At 52.8% G+C, this 15910-nt stretch overlaps 1 protein-coding gene across 3 annotated transcripts in view; it reads left to right on the forward strand.

Annotated features, from left to right (window-relative positions):
- The window catches only part of Cmip (c-Maf inducing protein), a 227499-nt gene that overhangs the window by 201420 nt on the left and 10169 nt on the right, over positions 1–15910 (forward strand). For all 3 annotated transcript variants that reach the window (XM_008830636.2, XM_008830637.3, XM_008830639.3), the window contains 5 exons: positions 1260–1613; positions 11167–11232; positions 13068–13094; positions 13411–13459; positions 15493–15600. In XM_008830636.2, coding sequence (XP_008828858.1) covers positions 1260–1613; positions 11167–11232; positions 13068–13094; positions 13411–13459; positions 15493–15600 — 604 coding nt within the window. The remainder of the gene's footprint in view (positions 1–1259; positions 1614–11166; positions 11233–13067; positions 13095–13410; positions 13460–15492; positions 15601–15910) is intronic.

The raw sequence follows: 15910 nt of genomic DNA on the forward strand, positions 1-15910 counted from the left end.
AAATAAATAAATAAATAAATAAATAAATAAATAAATAAATAAATAAATAAAACAGTACAGGCAAGGGATGGGGCAGGAAGAGGAAATCGAGGAGGACTTCCTGGAAGGACCTGCAGAGAGTCTTAGGGTCTTAAAAGACACTGTTTCCTGAGCACTGAGCACAGAGACCTGGACTCATAGCAGTGGGATGGAGGACAGGTTTCCTAACCTCTGGGGTCTTCTCTCACTTGTTCCCAGGAGATATTTATAAACACCTGTTGACAGCTAGCAGCCCACAAGTACCAACCCCTGGGGGTGCCCCTCCCAAGAACCGGGGGCCCCTTTGTTAAGGGGATTTACCAGGTCAAGCCTCTGACCAGTCCACAGAGGCCTGACATCATTGTGTTTAGTCCGGTATTTCCAAGCAACTGTGGCTACAGGGCCAGTTCCTCTGAACATGTAACACCTGGCGCAAACATTGGGTGTCCAGACAGTTGGAGATGACATCATTTGGAGGAGACCCCAAGAGGACCCTGCGGATTCCAGACCCAGACTAGAATATGGGGCTTGAGAGCCACAGAAGTAGACTCTGGGCTCCCCAGGAGAAGGGTGGATGCTGGGCTGTGCTGGGCCATAGAGTGAGCCCTGAAGGACATGGTGACGTAGAGGTGGGAGGGGCAGCTTGGCCACAAGAGACAAGTGGGAGCAAACCCGCTTGGGTGTCATGATTTGTCAGAAAGGAGCTAGGGGTGGTGTTGGTGCAGGTGAGCGCCAGGAGCCACACGACTGTCTCAGAGATGGAGTGCTCACCTCTTAGGTGGATGTTTGTTGACAGTGATGATGGAGTGCTCACCTCTTAGGCGGATGTTTGTTGAGCATCGCCATGTTGGGCTGTGGTGAACTGTGGAGACTAGCAGCCTGGTCTGGACTCCAGAGCCAGTGTTCTTGATGTTGAACAACTACACACCCCAAGCCAAGCCTCCACTTCCTCATCCCACCTCTTGGCCCTGCCCCAGGGATTTTCAGGGAGACCTGCGGCACCCCAGGGCTGGTACATGACACTCAAGAAAATCTGGGTTTGTGTCACAATAGCCATTTGTTTTGGGGTTTGGTTTCCAGAGACAGGATCTTGCTATTGTAGGCTCAAACTTCCAGGGGACCTGCTGCCTCGGCATCCCACGTTCTGGGATGGCTGGTGCACTCAGTGGTCTTTCTGAAGGTCAAGGCTGGCATCCAGCACACAGTTGCTCACACTGGTTGCTTTTCTTCCTCTTCCTTAGCCGTGACAACTCCCCCAGCCTGAAGGAGATCAGAAATGGCTGTCAGCAGCCATGTGACCGGAAGCCCACCTTACCTCTGCGTCTGCTGCACCCCAGCCCGGACCTGGTGTCTCAGGAAGCCACGCTGTCCGAGCCACGGCTCAAGTCGGTGGTTGTGGCCTCCAGCGAGGTCCACGTGGAGGTGGAGCGCACCAGCACTGCCAAGCCGGCGCTGACGGCCAGCACGGGCAACGACAGTGAGCCCAATCTCATTGACTGCCTCATGGTGAGTCCGGCATGTGGCACCATGAGCATCGAGCTCGGTCCCCAGGCCGGCCGCACACTCGGCTGCCACGTGGAGATCCTCAAGCTGCTGTGAGTGCCCTGGAGCCCACCTTGGGGAGGGCAGAGGTGGGGAGCTGGCCCTGCCACCATGGAGCCACCTGCTGGCTTGAGTCATACAGCAGTGGTGTGACTGGGGGGCCTGTGTGTGGGCACTCAAGTTGGGAGTGCAAAATGTGCAGGAAAGTATGATTTAGGACTCAGGAGCCTAGGTAAGGCAACAGGCTTGCTGTAGGTTTAAGGCCAGCCTGGGTTCTACAGTGAGTACCAGGTTAGTGTGAGCTACAGGGAAAGACCATACCTCGAAAACAAACTAAAAAAAAGCATGTCTGTGAATGTGGGTGTCTGGAGTGCACATATGATGTGAGTTCATACATAAGGACACATGAGTGTTACACAAGTGGCTTTGTGTGTTTATGAGTGTGCTGCAAACATACATGTGGTACATACTTGGTAAAGTGTGTGTGTGTGTGTGTGTGTATGTGTGTGCTAGGGGGCCCACACAAACATATATATATATATATAGGTGTGTGCATGAGTTTGCATGTATGTATATGTGTACAAGTGTCAGGGCATGCAGGACCACATGGGCGTCCACAAGTGCCTATGGGAGTGTAAATGTCTCTGCATGCTCTGATATGTGTGAGGTTTCTTACTGAGTTTATGAGTCTCTGTGTGAATACATGGCAATAGGGGTCTGGGTGTGAATGAGTGTACATGTGTATGATTTCTCTGTAGGGGCCTGTATGTGTGTTTTGAGCGGGTGTGTTAAGTGCACAAGTGTGATTGTGTCTAGGCACTTTGACTAGCTTTGTATATGAGTGTTTGTGTGCATGGGCCATTTGCATAAAAGTATGTATATGTGTGTTTCCATGTGACACTCATGAGCTCTGCGTGTGTGTGTGTGTGTGTGTGTGTGTGTGTGTGTGTTTGGTTTGTGTGAGATGTGCACGTTTGGGTGTGTTGAGTGACTTCACATACAGATGCATGTGTCGATAGATGTGTCAGATCCCCTGGGACTGGAGTTACGGAAGTTGTTAGCTGCCATGTGGGTGCTGGGATTTGAACCTGGGTCTTCTGCAAGAACAGTCAGTGTTCTTAACTGCTGAGCCATCTCTCCAGCACCCTGTGAAGTTTTTTATGGGTATGGTTTTTTTTTTTTTTTTTGGTCTTTTTGAGCCGGGGTCTCCCTGTAGCCCCAGCTGTCCTGGAACTCACTATATAGACCAGGCTGGCCTTGAACTCACAGGGATCCGCCTGCCTCTGCCTCCCGAGTGCTGGGATTAAAAGCGTGTGCCACCACGCCTGGCGTGTATGGATATTTTACGTCCATGTGTGTATGTGTACCATGTGGGTGCAATGCCTGAGGAGGCCAGAAGAGGACACCCAATCCTCTGGAACTGGAGTCATAGGTAGTTGTGAGCTGCCGTGGGGGTGCTGCTGGGAACCAAACCTGGATCCTCTGCAAGAGCAACAAGTTTTCCTAACCACTGAGCCATCTCTAGCCCCTAGAATAGGGGGAATCTTTTTTCTTTTTTCTTTTGTATGTATGAGTGTTTTGCCTGCATGTATATAAGTGCATCAAGTGCATGCAGTGCCTGCAGAGGTCAGAAGAAGGCATTGAATCCCCTAGAACTGGAGTTATGAATGGTTGTTAGCCATCATGGGGGTGTTGGGAACCAAACCCCAATCCTCTGCAAGAGCAATAGTGTTCTTAACAACTGAGCCATCTCTCTAGCCCCTGAAGAGGGAATCTTCTAAGGTCTTGCCAGCCCCATCATTCAATTAGGCTGCCAGCATCTATGTGCACTTGGCTCCAGAGCCCTGCTTTGAGGGCCTTCAGTGGCCTCTCCATTGAGCCTGCAGCCCTCAACAGATGATCTCTTTCCACCTCTGCTGTCACGCGCCCATCTGTCATTCTCAGGAGACTCGAATTTCCAGGTGCAGTTGGGGGACCAGCGCCCACTGGATCATCCCATCCACTACACAGTGCCTACCTAAAGCCAGGGCACTAGGGCCCTCACTGAGGGGGCTGCGTAGCATTCTCTTGCAAGGCCAGAACTGTGGTTGCTATGGATGGGAGTTCCCCGAGCAGCCCAGGGCATCATCGACAGTTTAGCATTTGTTCAGCCTCTATCGTGGTCCCATTGCTGCCTGTGATATGTTAAGGGTTCAGAAGGTAGAAGCAGGCCTCCAGCAGTCTGACCAGCTGGTAAACAGAAACAGGCAGGAGGCACCTTGGGGTGCTCTGTGTTCCCAGATGAGGGCTGTGGTATCTGAAGATGAATCCATGTACATGTGCACGCACGTGTACACACCAATGTGCTGTAGCTTCTTGTGGTTGAATGGGGGCCTGCTGGGGTCAGTGCGGGCCTCTTTGTGTCCCCTCAGCTGAGGCCAGAGAAGGGTACAGCTCCATCCAGTGACCACACAGCCAAGGGGAAAAGTTCCAGAATCCACTGTGAGAGTACCTGAAAACTGGTCTCAGCTCTTGGTTTCCATAAAACAGGGCGTCCACTTTCTCTTTTAGCCAAAGCCACAGCCCTCTGAGCCTTCCCAGGCTCTTGCCAATAGGCTCCTCGCTCGGCTCTGCTTGAAGCAGTGGCCTGCCAGGCCAGAGCTGGCCACCTCAGGCTGTTTCTTATGGGCCTCAGGCACCCCGGGCTTCTTACCCTGTGGGTCTTAACTCACAATTCTCCCTAAGCACTCAGGGCCCAAGTGGCATCACACCCCCTGACAGAGGTTTTCTCCTTCATAAACTTGTTGGCGAATGAATGCTACTCTTCCTGATGAACAGCTGTAGTGCCCAGCTGGCAGGTCATAGGTGGCGGTCAGGGGCCAGGCCAGGGCCTAGAACGGTCAGGTGAGCCTGGAAGGGTCTCTCCAGGGTGGAGCTGGGCTAATCCTCTGCTTAGAGTGGCAGCCCTCCCACAGCCTGGAGTTTCTACACAGTGGGGTGCAAACTTCCAGATGCTTCTTTTATGTTAGAGGAGAACATGTTTTGGGCCTACTGAGTTTATTTTCATAACTTCTCAAACCAAGCTGGCTTTCACATCTTGAACTCATTGGAGCCCCAGACCTACTGAATCCCAACAACCCCCACAGGGTTCTTGTGTCAGGAAAGCAGGTTCAGATCTGGGCCAAGGGCACATCCGGGGATGCCATACATTAGTCTGTGAGATGGGCGGGTTATGTGGCTTCTCCAAGCTCAGCTCCCTCTGCTGGGAGGCTGCCTTCCTGTGCTCCTATGAGGATCATGGGAGGCGATGGCCACAGCCCAGCCCATAGCAGATGCCTCCAAGTGTGGACACCCAACGTGTGGGAGTCACCGTAACTGGTGATCACAGCACTATGTCCAGTCCTAAGATAGAGTCGGGGGAAAGATCTGCCTTGAGTTCCTAACGGCACGTAGGAAAAATGCAGGATTTGGTATGCAGGTGGATGACAGGATCATGGTGTACTAAGTTGAAGCCACGTGGCGTATCTGCTGAGTAACTTTAGGTGTTGTTTGTTCCTCTTCGGCTCAGCCCTCTTTGGAGGGCTGCTGTGAGATTCAGGGGCAGGGAGCTTCCACCTGTCCTGTGGTTCTTGGTGAGAGTGAATGTTTATCAGTACTGAAGTGCTCTCCAGAAGAGAAGATGCTGTGGTATGGAATCGAGGCAGCGCCTCACGGGGCATCGTGGGTGAGGGAAGCCACACTTGGGCCCCGGGTGCCCCACTGGCCCCAGGGAGGGTGGGTCTGTGCCCCCAGCCAGCAGTGCAGTGGTGTAGGGCAGGGCAGTATCTGAAAAGCATTGTCCTCCCCTGTCGTCGTGTGTTGTCCAAGGCAGGCCTTTGCTTCATCGCCACAAGACCTCTCTGCAGAGTAACCTAGGCCACAAACTCCCCCAGAGACCCTGGAGAAGGGAACCCACGCCAAAGACACATTGGGGTTGACCTGCTTCGCCCAGCCTGGAACAGGCTGAGTTTGCCAGGGTCAGGTCAACCAGTTACGGGGTCTGCAGTTGGGGGCCTACTTCTCCAGGGTGCCTGTTGGAGCTCCTCATCCAGCCGCTTGTGCCTTCGTGCTTCCTTTAAGCGTTTGTTACACACTTGTGCTGAGTCAGGGTCTGCTGGCAGCCAAGGGTCCTGGCTGTTTCCTGTCCTCTGTCCCTCAGGATGTGAGGGTCACCAGCTCAAGGCAGTGAAACAGCAGGGTATAGTGGGGTGCAGTGCAGAAAGCTGTGGAACCACAGCAGGGGGACACACCTCTGTCCAGGAAGAAAGAACAGCCCAGGTGAGGGAGGGATGATGCCCCTGCTTCCCCCCAGTCCACCTGCACCTACTGCCCATCACTCCGCAGACCCCAGACCTTATTTTTTTCACATTAAAAAAATGATGGGGGTGGTGTTTATGCATGCCATGGCACACATGTGGAAGTCAGAGGGCAGCTTGTGACTGCACTTTCTCTCCTTCTACCATGTGGGTCCTGGCGATCAAACTCAGGGTGTCGGGCTTGGTGGCAAGTGCCTTTACCCACTGAGCCATCTCAATGGCCCAGACCCTAGATCTTTAATAAAGCCTTGGGGGGCTGCAGCTGAGCTGAATGGAGCTCCTCAGAGGCCTGCATGGAAGGTGACATAAGGGGTTTCCTGGGGACAGAGGGCAAGGCCAAGAAGGTGACCGTTTGTTGCTCCCTAGAGAGATTTCAAAGTGAAGGCGGAAGTTGTGGGTGCCTGGAAACCTCAACACCGACCATGCCTGAAGTAGCCTGGATGGGCTTGAGGGAGGGAGAAATCAGTCTAGATGTTGGGTCTGTGCTAGGGTGTCTGCTACAGGCCCGGGGGAGAATCGGGCACACCCCATTCTCTAGTCTCTGTTCTGCAATGGCGCCTCTGACCCCAGGCTCCCTGCCAGGTATAAGGACCCAGTCCACTTGGGTGAACATGCTGGCCTGGGAGGTGTCCCCAGCTCACTCTGAACTCTGTCCCCATCATCATACTGTTCAGATGAACTTGAACACATCTGCTTTTTCACCAAGCCTCAGTTTCCCCAGCTGTGAAGGGTGGTGATCCAAGTCCACAGGTTCCAGTTCTCAGGGATGCTTTGAAAGTTAAATGATGCTGTGTGTGTGTGTGTGTGTGTGTGTGTGTGTGTGTGTGTGTGTGTATGTGATGTTCACTATGTTGTCTGGTACCCAGCAGCCATACACTATACGGACAGGGGCTCTGAGAACCATCCTTAGCTTCTGCAAATGTGGGATCTGCAAGGGGTCTACTGCACAGTAGAAGAAACACATTTGTGTGGACTTTTGTGAAAATGCAACATGTGTGGAATGTATATCTAGATCAGCGGGTGGATGGATGGATGGATGGATGGATGGATGGAAAGACATATGAGAGATCTGTTTGGAGGCCTTAAAGTACTAATCCCTGGGCACAGGGTCACTTTAGAAACTCAGTGCTCCCTGGAACCCTCTCGGCCAGTGATCCCTGGTGGTGGACAGCACAGGAGCTAGTTGAAGAGGCTGAGGAGTGTCCCAACTGCAGGTCTTCTTACTTGGTGCCTGCCTCTGTGGGCATTAAAGTGCTTTGGGCTGTAACATCCTCCCAGTGCCTTGTGGGAGATTCCATGCACTGGAAGATGTGGCTGACAGAAAGCCTCGGGTACATGGCAGCTCCAAGCTCTAACTGAGGCAGCATCTGCTGAGCAGATTAGACCCCCAGGAGAGCAGCCCAGATGGAAGACTTGGACTTGACACCCATCAAGACTCGTTCTTTTCCAGCCTCTCCCCTCATTTGGGCCCCTGTTCCTCACCTGCGAGGTAAACCTCTAAAGCCAGACTCATCTTGCTGACGTGAGGCTGGTACCTGAGGCTTGCTGGAGGCCCTGAGGATGCTGGGATACCTACCTTCGTTCTGATCTCTCTGCTCCTCAAGAAAGGGCTGACTTTTTTTCTCCCTTTCTAGTGCAGGGTCAGGTCTCTTGTTCCCAGCCCCAAGCCCTCTTTCCCATTCTAGACCAGGCTTGAGCAGAGGGGATTGACCATGGTCCCAGACCATTCCCTAGGACAGCAGGGGGCCTCACATGCCAGCACTAAAGCTGGCCCTGCTCTCTGAGTGCCCCCCAGAGGAACTCACTGTTCTTGGGGCCTGGCCTGTGGATTCCTGACTGCCCCTGCCCCACACAACTACTTCTGGTCCTGGGGGGAGCCACCGGGATGGAGCTGCCAGGAGGCAGAGCTACATCTGCAAACCGCAAGGAAGAAGGCATCTGCCCAGACCCACCCAAGGGGACCCAGCCCTCTGGAGCCCAACAGCCAGGGGCCCAGGGAGCAGACCTCAAAAATCTACCTCCACCCAGCAGGGGTACCACTGACCCCTGGCTCTATGGAACCCAGCATGTCCTGTTTCTGAGGCCCCCGGGAACCCCAACTCCATCCTCTCTCAACCCCATTCTGATTTGAGTATTTAACTCTCCTTAGAGTTATATATTTAATAGCATTTCTACACAGAACAAATTTTATTATTTGTATGTACCTGTGATATATGTGTGGTGTATGCACACGTGTGTGTACAGGTGTATGTACAAAAGAGATCGGGTGTGGTGCTCTGTCACTCTCTGAGACACTTTCACACAGGTACTAGGGATTCAAACTCAGGCCCGCATGTTTGTACTTAAGAACTCTTAGCCACTGAACTATCTCTCCAAGCTCCCAATTTTTATTTTTAAAGCTAAAAAACTAGAAAAAGAACCAGCAAGTGTCCCTGTAGTCTGGAAGATAACTTTCCTGTGTGGGTGTGAACTGGTCACCTTCCTGATGTGGCACTGGGTTGTCTGGTAGGCAGAACATAGACACTAGCCAAGATCCTGGATCCAAGGTTCACCTCTGCCCTGAGACGTCTACATTCAGCATGCCTCACTGGAAAGTGAGGGGCAGTGGTACCCACCTGACCAAGAGAAGGGCCTTGGAAGAGCATGTGGCATACAATGGGCACTGCCTAGGGACTCATTTCAATTTTCTAGAAGCCATGAGTCAGTTATGGGTAGAGGAAGGATGGAGGGGATCTCGTCATGAGCAGGCAGACTGGCCACACAAATGGTTAATATCCCCCACCAGGAAAGAACCAAGGGGCTAGGCACATCCTAGCATGTGTTCCTGGGACCTGGAGCCCCCAGGTAGCACAATCTATTAAACTCCCAGCCTCTGGCGTACAGTGCAACAGGCTAGTACCTCCATCATGTTCTGTGCTTCCTGCTGCCGGGGCCTAGGCGTCCTGTCCCTCCCTCCTTCTCTTCTCATGTGGGCGTTCCAGAGATGAAGTGATCAAATCCAAACCCTGTACATAATACAGTGCTGCCTAGTAGATGTCAGCTCATATCACTGTTAAACTTATCTAGCGCCACCAGGCCCTTCTGGCAATTCTTTTCCGTTTGTCCAATGCCTGGGCCTTTCCTCAGAACCTTCAGGGTGTGTATGATCCGGGTCCTGAAGGCTGCCACTTTATCATGAGTTCATTTGGAGGGCGGTAGGGTGGGAATAGTCTAGAGCCAGGGTTATTTGTTGAACTGTTTGTCCTGAGATTGAAAAACAACTAAGTGTTTTTCTATGGAAAACCCAGGTAAATGGATAGCACACAAACGATGGGCAAAGTATCAAAAATAAAATTAAAATCCAAAGGGCAGAATGCTGGGGTGGTGGTAGTGCTGCTCAGTTGGTAGACTGCTTGCCTAGCACACACAAAACCTTGGGTTCCACCCCCAGCACTGCGTAAGCCCGGCATAGTGACACATGTCTGTAATTTTAGCACTCGAGAGATGGAGGCAGGAGGATCAGGAATTCAAGGTCACCCCCAGCTACATATAGAGCTCAAGACTAACGTAGGCTACATGAGACCCCCCCCCATAGCAGAGATAAATTGAATGAAATTGGGAAGACACATGGGGAAAAAATGTTGGGGAAGCTTGTTGGTGGAGGAGGTAATATCAGGAAAGCTGAATTCTGAATATAAACGAGGAACAGGACAAGGTGTGGGGCCCAGGGCCAGCCATCTGCACAGCCACTGGACAGCTGAGCCTCGGACCAGCCTCCTGCCTGTCCTAGGTAGGAACTCAGACCTCCTTCCCACTCCAGCTTTGCACCAAGGGTGCTTGCTGTACACAGGACAGAGATTCATCACATCCTCTCTACTCTGGTGAGCCAGGCCCCTGAACTTTGGTGCCAACCTGGTTCCAAGGTGTGCTGAGCCTCCTTTTTGGAGCCTCTGCAGAGCACCAGCCACCTGCCAGGCCCAGGCCCAGCATAAGGGTACAGAGGAGAGACTCAGCCCCTTTCTGTGAGGATGAGGCTCTGAGACCTCAAAAGTGCAGGGTTGACTTTGAACAATCTGGGAGAACAGGGGAAACGAGGTTTGCTCTTCAGCGGAGTCCTCAAAGTCAGAGTGATGAGGACTTGGTTATAAATACAGTTGGTGAGGGTGCTGGGGGACAGTACTATGCCGCTAAAGCCACCTCTCAGCTACCAGCTGAGACTTAGAGGAAGTCACAAAGCGTCTCCAAGCCTTGGTTTCCCTATAGTCTTCTGAAAGCTTTTCCACGTGGTATCCCCAGAAAGAGACACTTTCCTGCCTCATGGGCTCTCCAGACCCTCGAGGGTCCCTGGGGGAGGATCATCTCTTAAGAAGCCGTGGTGGTGGGCGGGACACAGCTGTTGAGTCTGCAGAAACCAGTCCATGTTCCCCTGTGGCGACTCAGCTCTGTGGCCACATCAGCCATCTGTTGCTGGCCCCTCTTTTGTAACTTGGACTCAGGGTGGGCTGTGGAGAACATTCTTCCTAGGGCTGAAATACACTTGTGCTCAACTGAACTTGCTGTTTGGGGTGGCAGAATGTCTCTTCCTGGGCATGTGATGCTCAGAACAGTAACTTCCCTCTGCCCCCATGATGCATATCGAAAGAGGAAGGACTCAGGCTCAGCACACATGTCTACATGTGGCTGGGATACAGACTGTCTTCCCAGTTCTGAGGAGACGGGAAGGTGTGGCAGGACTGGACTTTACTGAGGGTTTGACTGCAGCTGGCCCCATGCCCCAATCCCCCTGAATCCTCATTGGGTATTTCCTCAGCACATACTGGTGCATCCTTGTGTCAGTCACATTGGGTCAGGGCCCAGCCTAATGGCCGTGTGTTGAAACCTCCTTAAAGTCTCCATCTTCAAACATGTCACATTCTGAGGTCCTAGGGGGCCAGGACATCAACACGAATTTTGGGATTGGAAGTCTAAATCTGAATCTCACTTTCCCTGATGGCTCATAAGGGAAATGAATAGAGACAGGAAGTTCTCAGTTCAGAGCTAGGAGGGTATGTGATGATAAGGAGCTAGATATCTGCCCGCTTGGTTGCTGTTTGGAGGTCTAGCATGTTCTTTTGATTCATACTGGTCTGTGGATACTGTATATAAAGTGGGTGAGTTTATAAGGTGACTCCATTAGACACATGTCCCATCTTGTGGCTTACCCCAATGGCACATGAAAAACCTCCCTGCTGACCACCCCTCACCTGCACCCCTCCCTGCTGACCACCCCTCAACCACACCTCTCTCATTCTAGGTCTGACTATGATGACTGGAGACCGTCTCTGGCCAGCTTGCTTCAACCCATTCCATTCCCCAAAGAGTAAGTCCCACCATGCCCCATGCCCCACCCACCTAGGAGGAAATTGACCCTAATGGGGGCCCAGCAGTTTGAGACACAGTGTCACAATGGGAAGCCCAGGACCCACTGCCAAGACATGGAGATATGGCTAGCTCTTTGGGTCCCTCTGAAAAACAGGGAGGGGTGGGTGTTCTAGTTTGCTTTCAATTGCTAATGACAAAACACTCTGACCACTACCAATTAGGGGAGGAAAGGGTTTATTTGGCTTATATCTCCCTGGTCACAGTTCATCAGGGAGACCAAGGGAGCTCAGGGCAGGAACCTGGAGGCTGGAGCTGGAGCACAGGCCATGGAGGAATGCTGCTTACTAGCTTGCTCCCCTGGCCCCTGCTCAGCCTGCTTTCTTATGCAACACAGGCCCACCTGCCCAGGGGTGGCACCACCCACAGTGGGCTGGGTCCTCCCACATCACTCATCAAGAAGATACCCAACAGACATGGTCATAGCCCAGTCCAATGGAGGAAATTCCTCAACTGAGGGTCCCTCTACCCAGGTGTGTCAAGTTGACACTAAAGCTATCCAGCACAGTGGGAGTTGTGGCCTCAGACCTCATGCCATCAATACAGAAACTCATTGAGTTCAGAACAGGCTAGAGGTGTCTCCTAGCCTAGTATATAGTCACTTAATATAGTTTTTTATTATTTATCAGATGGAAGCAATACCTCTCCCACAGTAAATATAAAAGATAATGCACTCATGTGATAGGAATGGTGGTGCACTTGAGATGCTGTCAGGAGGATTGTGTTTGGGCCAGCCTGGGCTACATAGCAAGACCCTGAACTCGGAAGGAAGAAAGGAAGGGCTAGAGGGATTCTTTAGTAGCATAGTGTGAACCCAGCATGCACGGGGTCCCGGGATCAATCCCCAGCACACACAAAAAAGAAACAGATAATGCATGTGGAGTCACTTCCCGGGCCGTGCAGGGAAAGGCAGGAAGCACCTCCTGCCCCAGTGGTTGTGAGCTCACACCCCACTGTGAGTGTGGCCCGAACTGGACCCTCCACCTCTCTCTTATTCCGGACATGGACACCATCACGGGAAACAGTGTGGTGTGGTGGGTCACAGCCTGTGCAGAGCTTCAGCTGAGCCACAGGCCTCACATGCCTGCAGGGCTGTTGTGACAAACTGCAAGCACAGGGCCTCGGGAGGCTTGGGACTCTGCGGAGCCCATTAGAGAACCTGTGTTTATGAATGCGTCCCCTCTGAGGGGGACATTACACCCAGTAATTTCCCCATTTGCTGGCCCCCAGCCAGACCCCCTGGGGCCCCCAGAATGGAGACCGGAGAAATCTGACTCCTCAGAGCCACCTCTCTCTCAGGACTGTGGCATCATTGGCTACAGCCACTGTCCCTGCAGGCCCTGAGATACGCTCGACACTGGCCCATGATGCAATTCGCTTGGAAGAATGGTCCCTGATTGCCTGGTGATGTGCGCCGGTAATTAGTGCAGCCTCACCTTAATTGTGGAACAATTAACGAACACACCTGGGTCCCTGGAGCCCACATGTGCCTGCACGCATTCATGCACTCCGTTCATATCCTTGCTGTTGACAGGTGTGGGCCCGGTGGTGGCTTCGGGCACACTGAGGGCTCAGTCTGCTCATGATCCTATGATCCTCACCTTAGCAGGGGAAGCCTTTATTGAGGTTCCAGGGGGGACAGAATGTCAGTATTTCATTCTGAAGTCCCCCCCATCATTCTTCAAATCAGAGGTAAAGTCTAGATTTCCTTGAGGAAACCGATTGTTGGGCTGTTCAAAGGCCTCTGCTAACTGCCTGCCTTTGTTTTCTGTGCAGAGCCCTCGCACACCAGAAGTTCACTAAGTGAGTCTGCATGCAGCACCTGCCCCACCTTTTCCTAGGACAATGTCCCCTGCTCTGATCACCCCACCGCCACACCCCTGCCACCACCAGCCTCCTCCTGTCCGTCCTCTGGGCCACATGCGTCCTGGAATGTTCCAGAGACTCCTCCCAATGTTCCCCTGTGACACAAGTCCATCTCCTGCGGGGGTGCCTGGCCCTATCTACCCTGCCTGCTCTCAGCCTCTCCTCCATCTATGACCCAAACCCTTCCTAACCCTCCCCACCCCACCCCCACCATCCACCCCGGCCTGTGAGTGATCAGCCTTCCTCCTTCCAGGGAACTGAAATATGTGATTCAGAGGTTTGCTGAAGATCCAAGACAAGAGGTAAGCTGTGTTCTTTTTCACCTCCACCCCTGTCTGCTGAGCGCACCCCCCACCAGCAGGAGTGTGATGCCTCTCTGGGGCCTCCTAGGGCTCTGTGCTGAGGCCACCCTGTCACCGGACCTCTTGGTACAGACCGTACATGGCTCCTGGCCTTGTGTGGAAATGTAGCCCTGCCCCCGTGTGGAGCCACCTAGATGTCAGTGTTAGACTGTCACCTCAGCTAACCGGAGGCCGGTAGCTGCTCCATGTCACACAGGCTGTGATGGCTCAGAAGAGCAAGACTTCCAGAAAACCCGGGGTAGATCAGATGTCCATCCCTCTGTGAGCAGGGAGGCAGATGGGCTGGGAAATGACCATCACCTCTCTCCTCCTCTCATATAGATCCCCGGTACCAGCAGCATGAGCTCCAGGTCGAGTGTGAGCTGAGGGTGTGTGTACTTCCCCGGAGAGCCCAGTGGTCCTCCAGGAAACCCTGCAAGCACACCATCAGCTCTCACTCATGCCCTGTGACCCGGTCTCTCAGACTCTAAGTCTAAACACTGTGGAGGAACAGTTTCCCAACCTCACCGTTTACTCACAAGGCAGGCTTCCCGTCACCCCTCATGATCTGACGGGGCCAGTTATATGAGCATCTGATGGGGTCTCCAGGTTTCACTGAAAAATCTCATTCTAGAAGTTTCTAGCTCTGTCACTGGTTTCACAAGCCGTTTCAGTGTAATGGGGAAAATAGGAAATAGGCTGTTGAAGATCTTATAGGTGATTGGGTACCAGTGATGACCTCAGTTTTCTTTAAGCAGAAGGCGATCCCTTAACTCGTGTGAAGATGGAGTCTTGGAATTCTCCTGGGGAGGGAGTCTTTACCTCAAACTCAGATTTAAACGGGAGACTAAGTGATGCCAGATACTCCCCTGAACACAGAAAGAGACAGAACACACGTGTCCCCAGGGCACTGAGTCCCGGGAAGGAAGCCTCTCTTGATCTGGGATAGCACTGGAGCCCTCCCTGGCTCTCATCGGCATCTCTGGTTTCTGGCCTCTGTTCCTCTCCATGCCCCCCACCCACACCCCAGCCTTCTGCCTCCTGAGTGAAGCCAAAATCCATCTCTTTAAAATTCTTGGCCATGTTTGTTGACTGGCCTTTCAAGCTCTGGAGACTGAAACACTCCCAGCCAGACAATCTTCCAACTCTGGGACAAACAGAAAGCCCACTCACTGCCTAGCTCTCCATCCCTTCGTGGGGCTGTGACCAACTTGACACTTGTGAGTGAGTGAGTCTTGGCAGCAGATTGGCCCTCGCTCTTGCCGATCGGTCCCTGCTTCTGAGGACTGGGAAGGAATGAAGGGAAGGGGTATGTGCACACATGTGAGATCACAACAGGGGTGGATGTGGAATCCTTCTTAACATGCATACACAGGTATCTACACACTGCTCTGGGAAGGAACCGAAGAGTTGTTGTTTGGGCTCTGAAATCCCATATCCATAACCCCACCCACCCACTGTGGACCAGCTCCTTCAACAGAGGACAGGTGCTCAGAGGCAGGGATGGATGAGACTTCTGAGAGAAGGCAAGGTGGGGCGGGCAGGGAGGACTGCTTGCACAGAAGAAGGCAGATACCCCCAAAATGAGAGCGATGAGAGTGATAACTCCAGACAGGAAGGGATCAGAGGATAGAAGGGAAGAGAGAGGACTGAGGCACAGAGACTCAGAAAAGAGAGGAAACAGCCCATTCAGAGGGAAACCAGGAAGCAGCTGTAGAGACGGGAGGCTTTGGGTGGCTCTACCCTAGGAGGCCACAGTCCTGCCTCCCTCAGAGCTGCCCCTGGCCTGGCTGCTGTCTCTGGGAGCTCAGGTCACATGGCCGGATTTCCAGAGTCTGGAGGCCACTGTGTTCCACCAAGGCCTGCAGAGCTTAATCGAAGACTGATGGTTGCAGAGTAGATGAAGTTCCCACACTTTCCAACTGTCAGCCGTTCACATTTTCGTCCTCTGGTCCGTATAGAACTAATGGGATACGTTTGTGCTTTGCCCACAGGTCCACTCATGCCTGCTGAGCGTGCGGGCCGGCAAGGATGGCTGGTTCCAGCTCTACAGCCCTGGAGGAGTGGCTTGTGATGACGATGGGGAGCTGTTCGCCAGCATGGTACACAGGGCGGGCCCTGCAGGGAGCTGCTGGTGGGCGCTGGGTTATTCGCTATCAACTAGCAAAGCAGCTGGCCCACGGTGGCCTACCTAACATCTGCTGGCCAACACCATGTTGACCAAAAAGAGGGAGATGAACATGAGGCAGGTGTCATTCATTAGCCCAGAGCCCAGTGTACCCCTCTTATCACCAGCTCTGGAAGAAGAGGGCAGTTACTGTCCTTCCTTTTTTTTTTTTTTTTTTTTTTTTTCTTTTTGAGATAGGGTCTCCCTGTAGCCCCAGCTGTCCTGGAACTCACTATGTAGACCAG

Source organism: Nannospalax galili, unplaced genomic scaffold (assembly GCF_000622305.1).
Source record: "Nannospalax galili isolate Female #2095 unplaced genomic scaffold, S.galili_v1.0 scaffold2675, whole genome shotgun sequence".
Taxonomy (NCBI): domain Eukaryota; kingdom Metazoa; phylum Chordata; class Mammalia; order Rodentia; family Spalacidae; genus Nannospalax; species Nannospalax galili.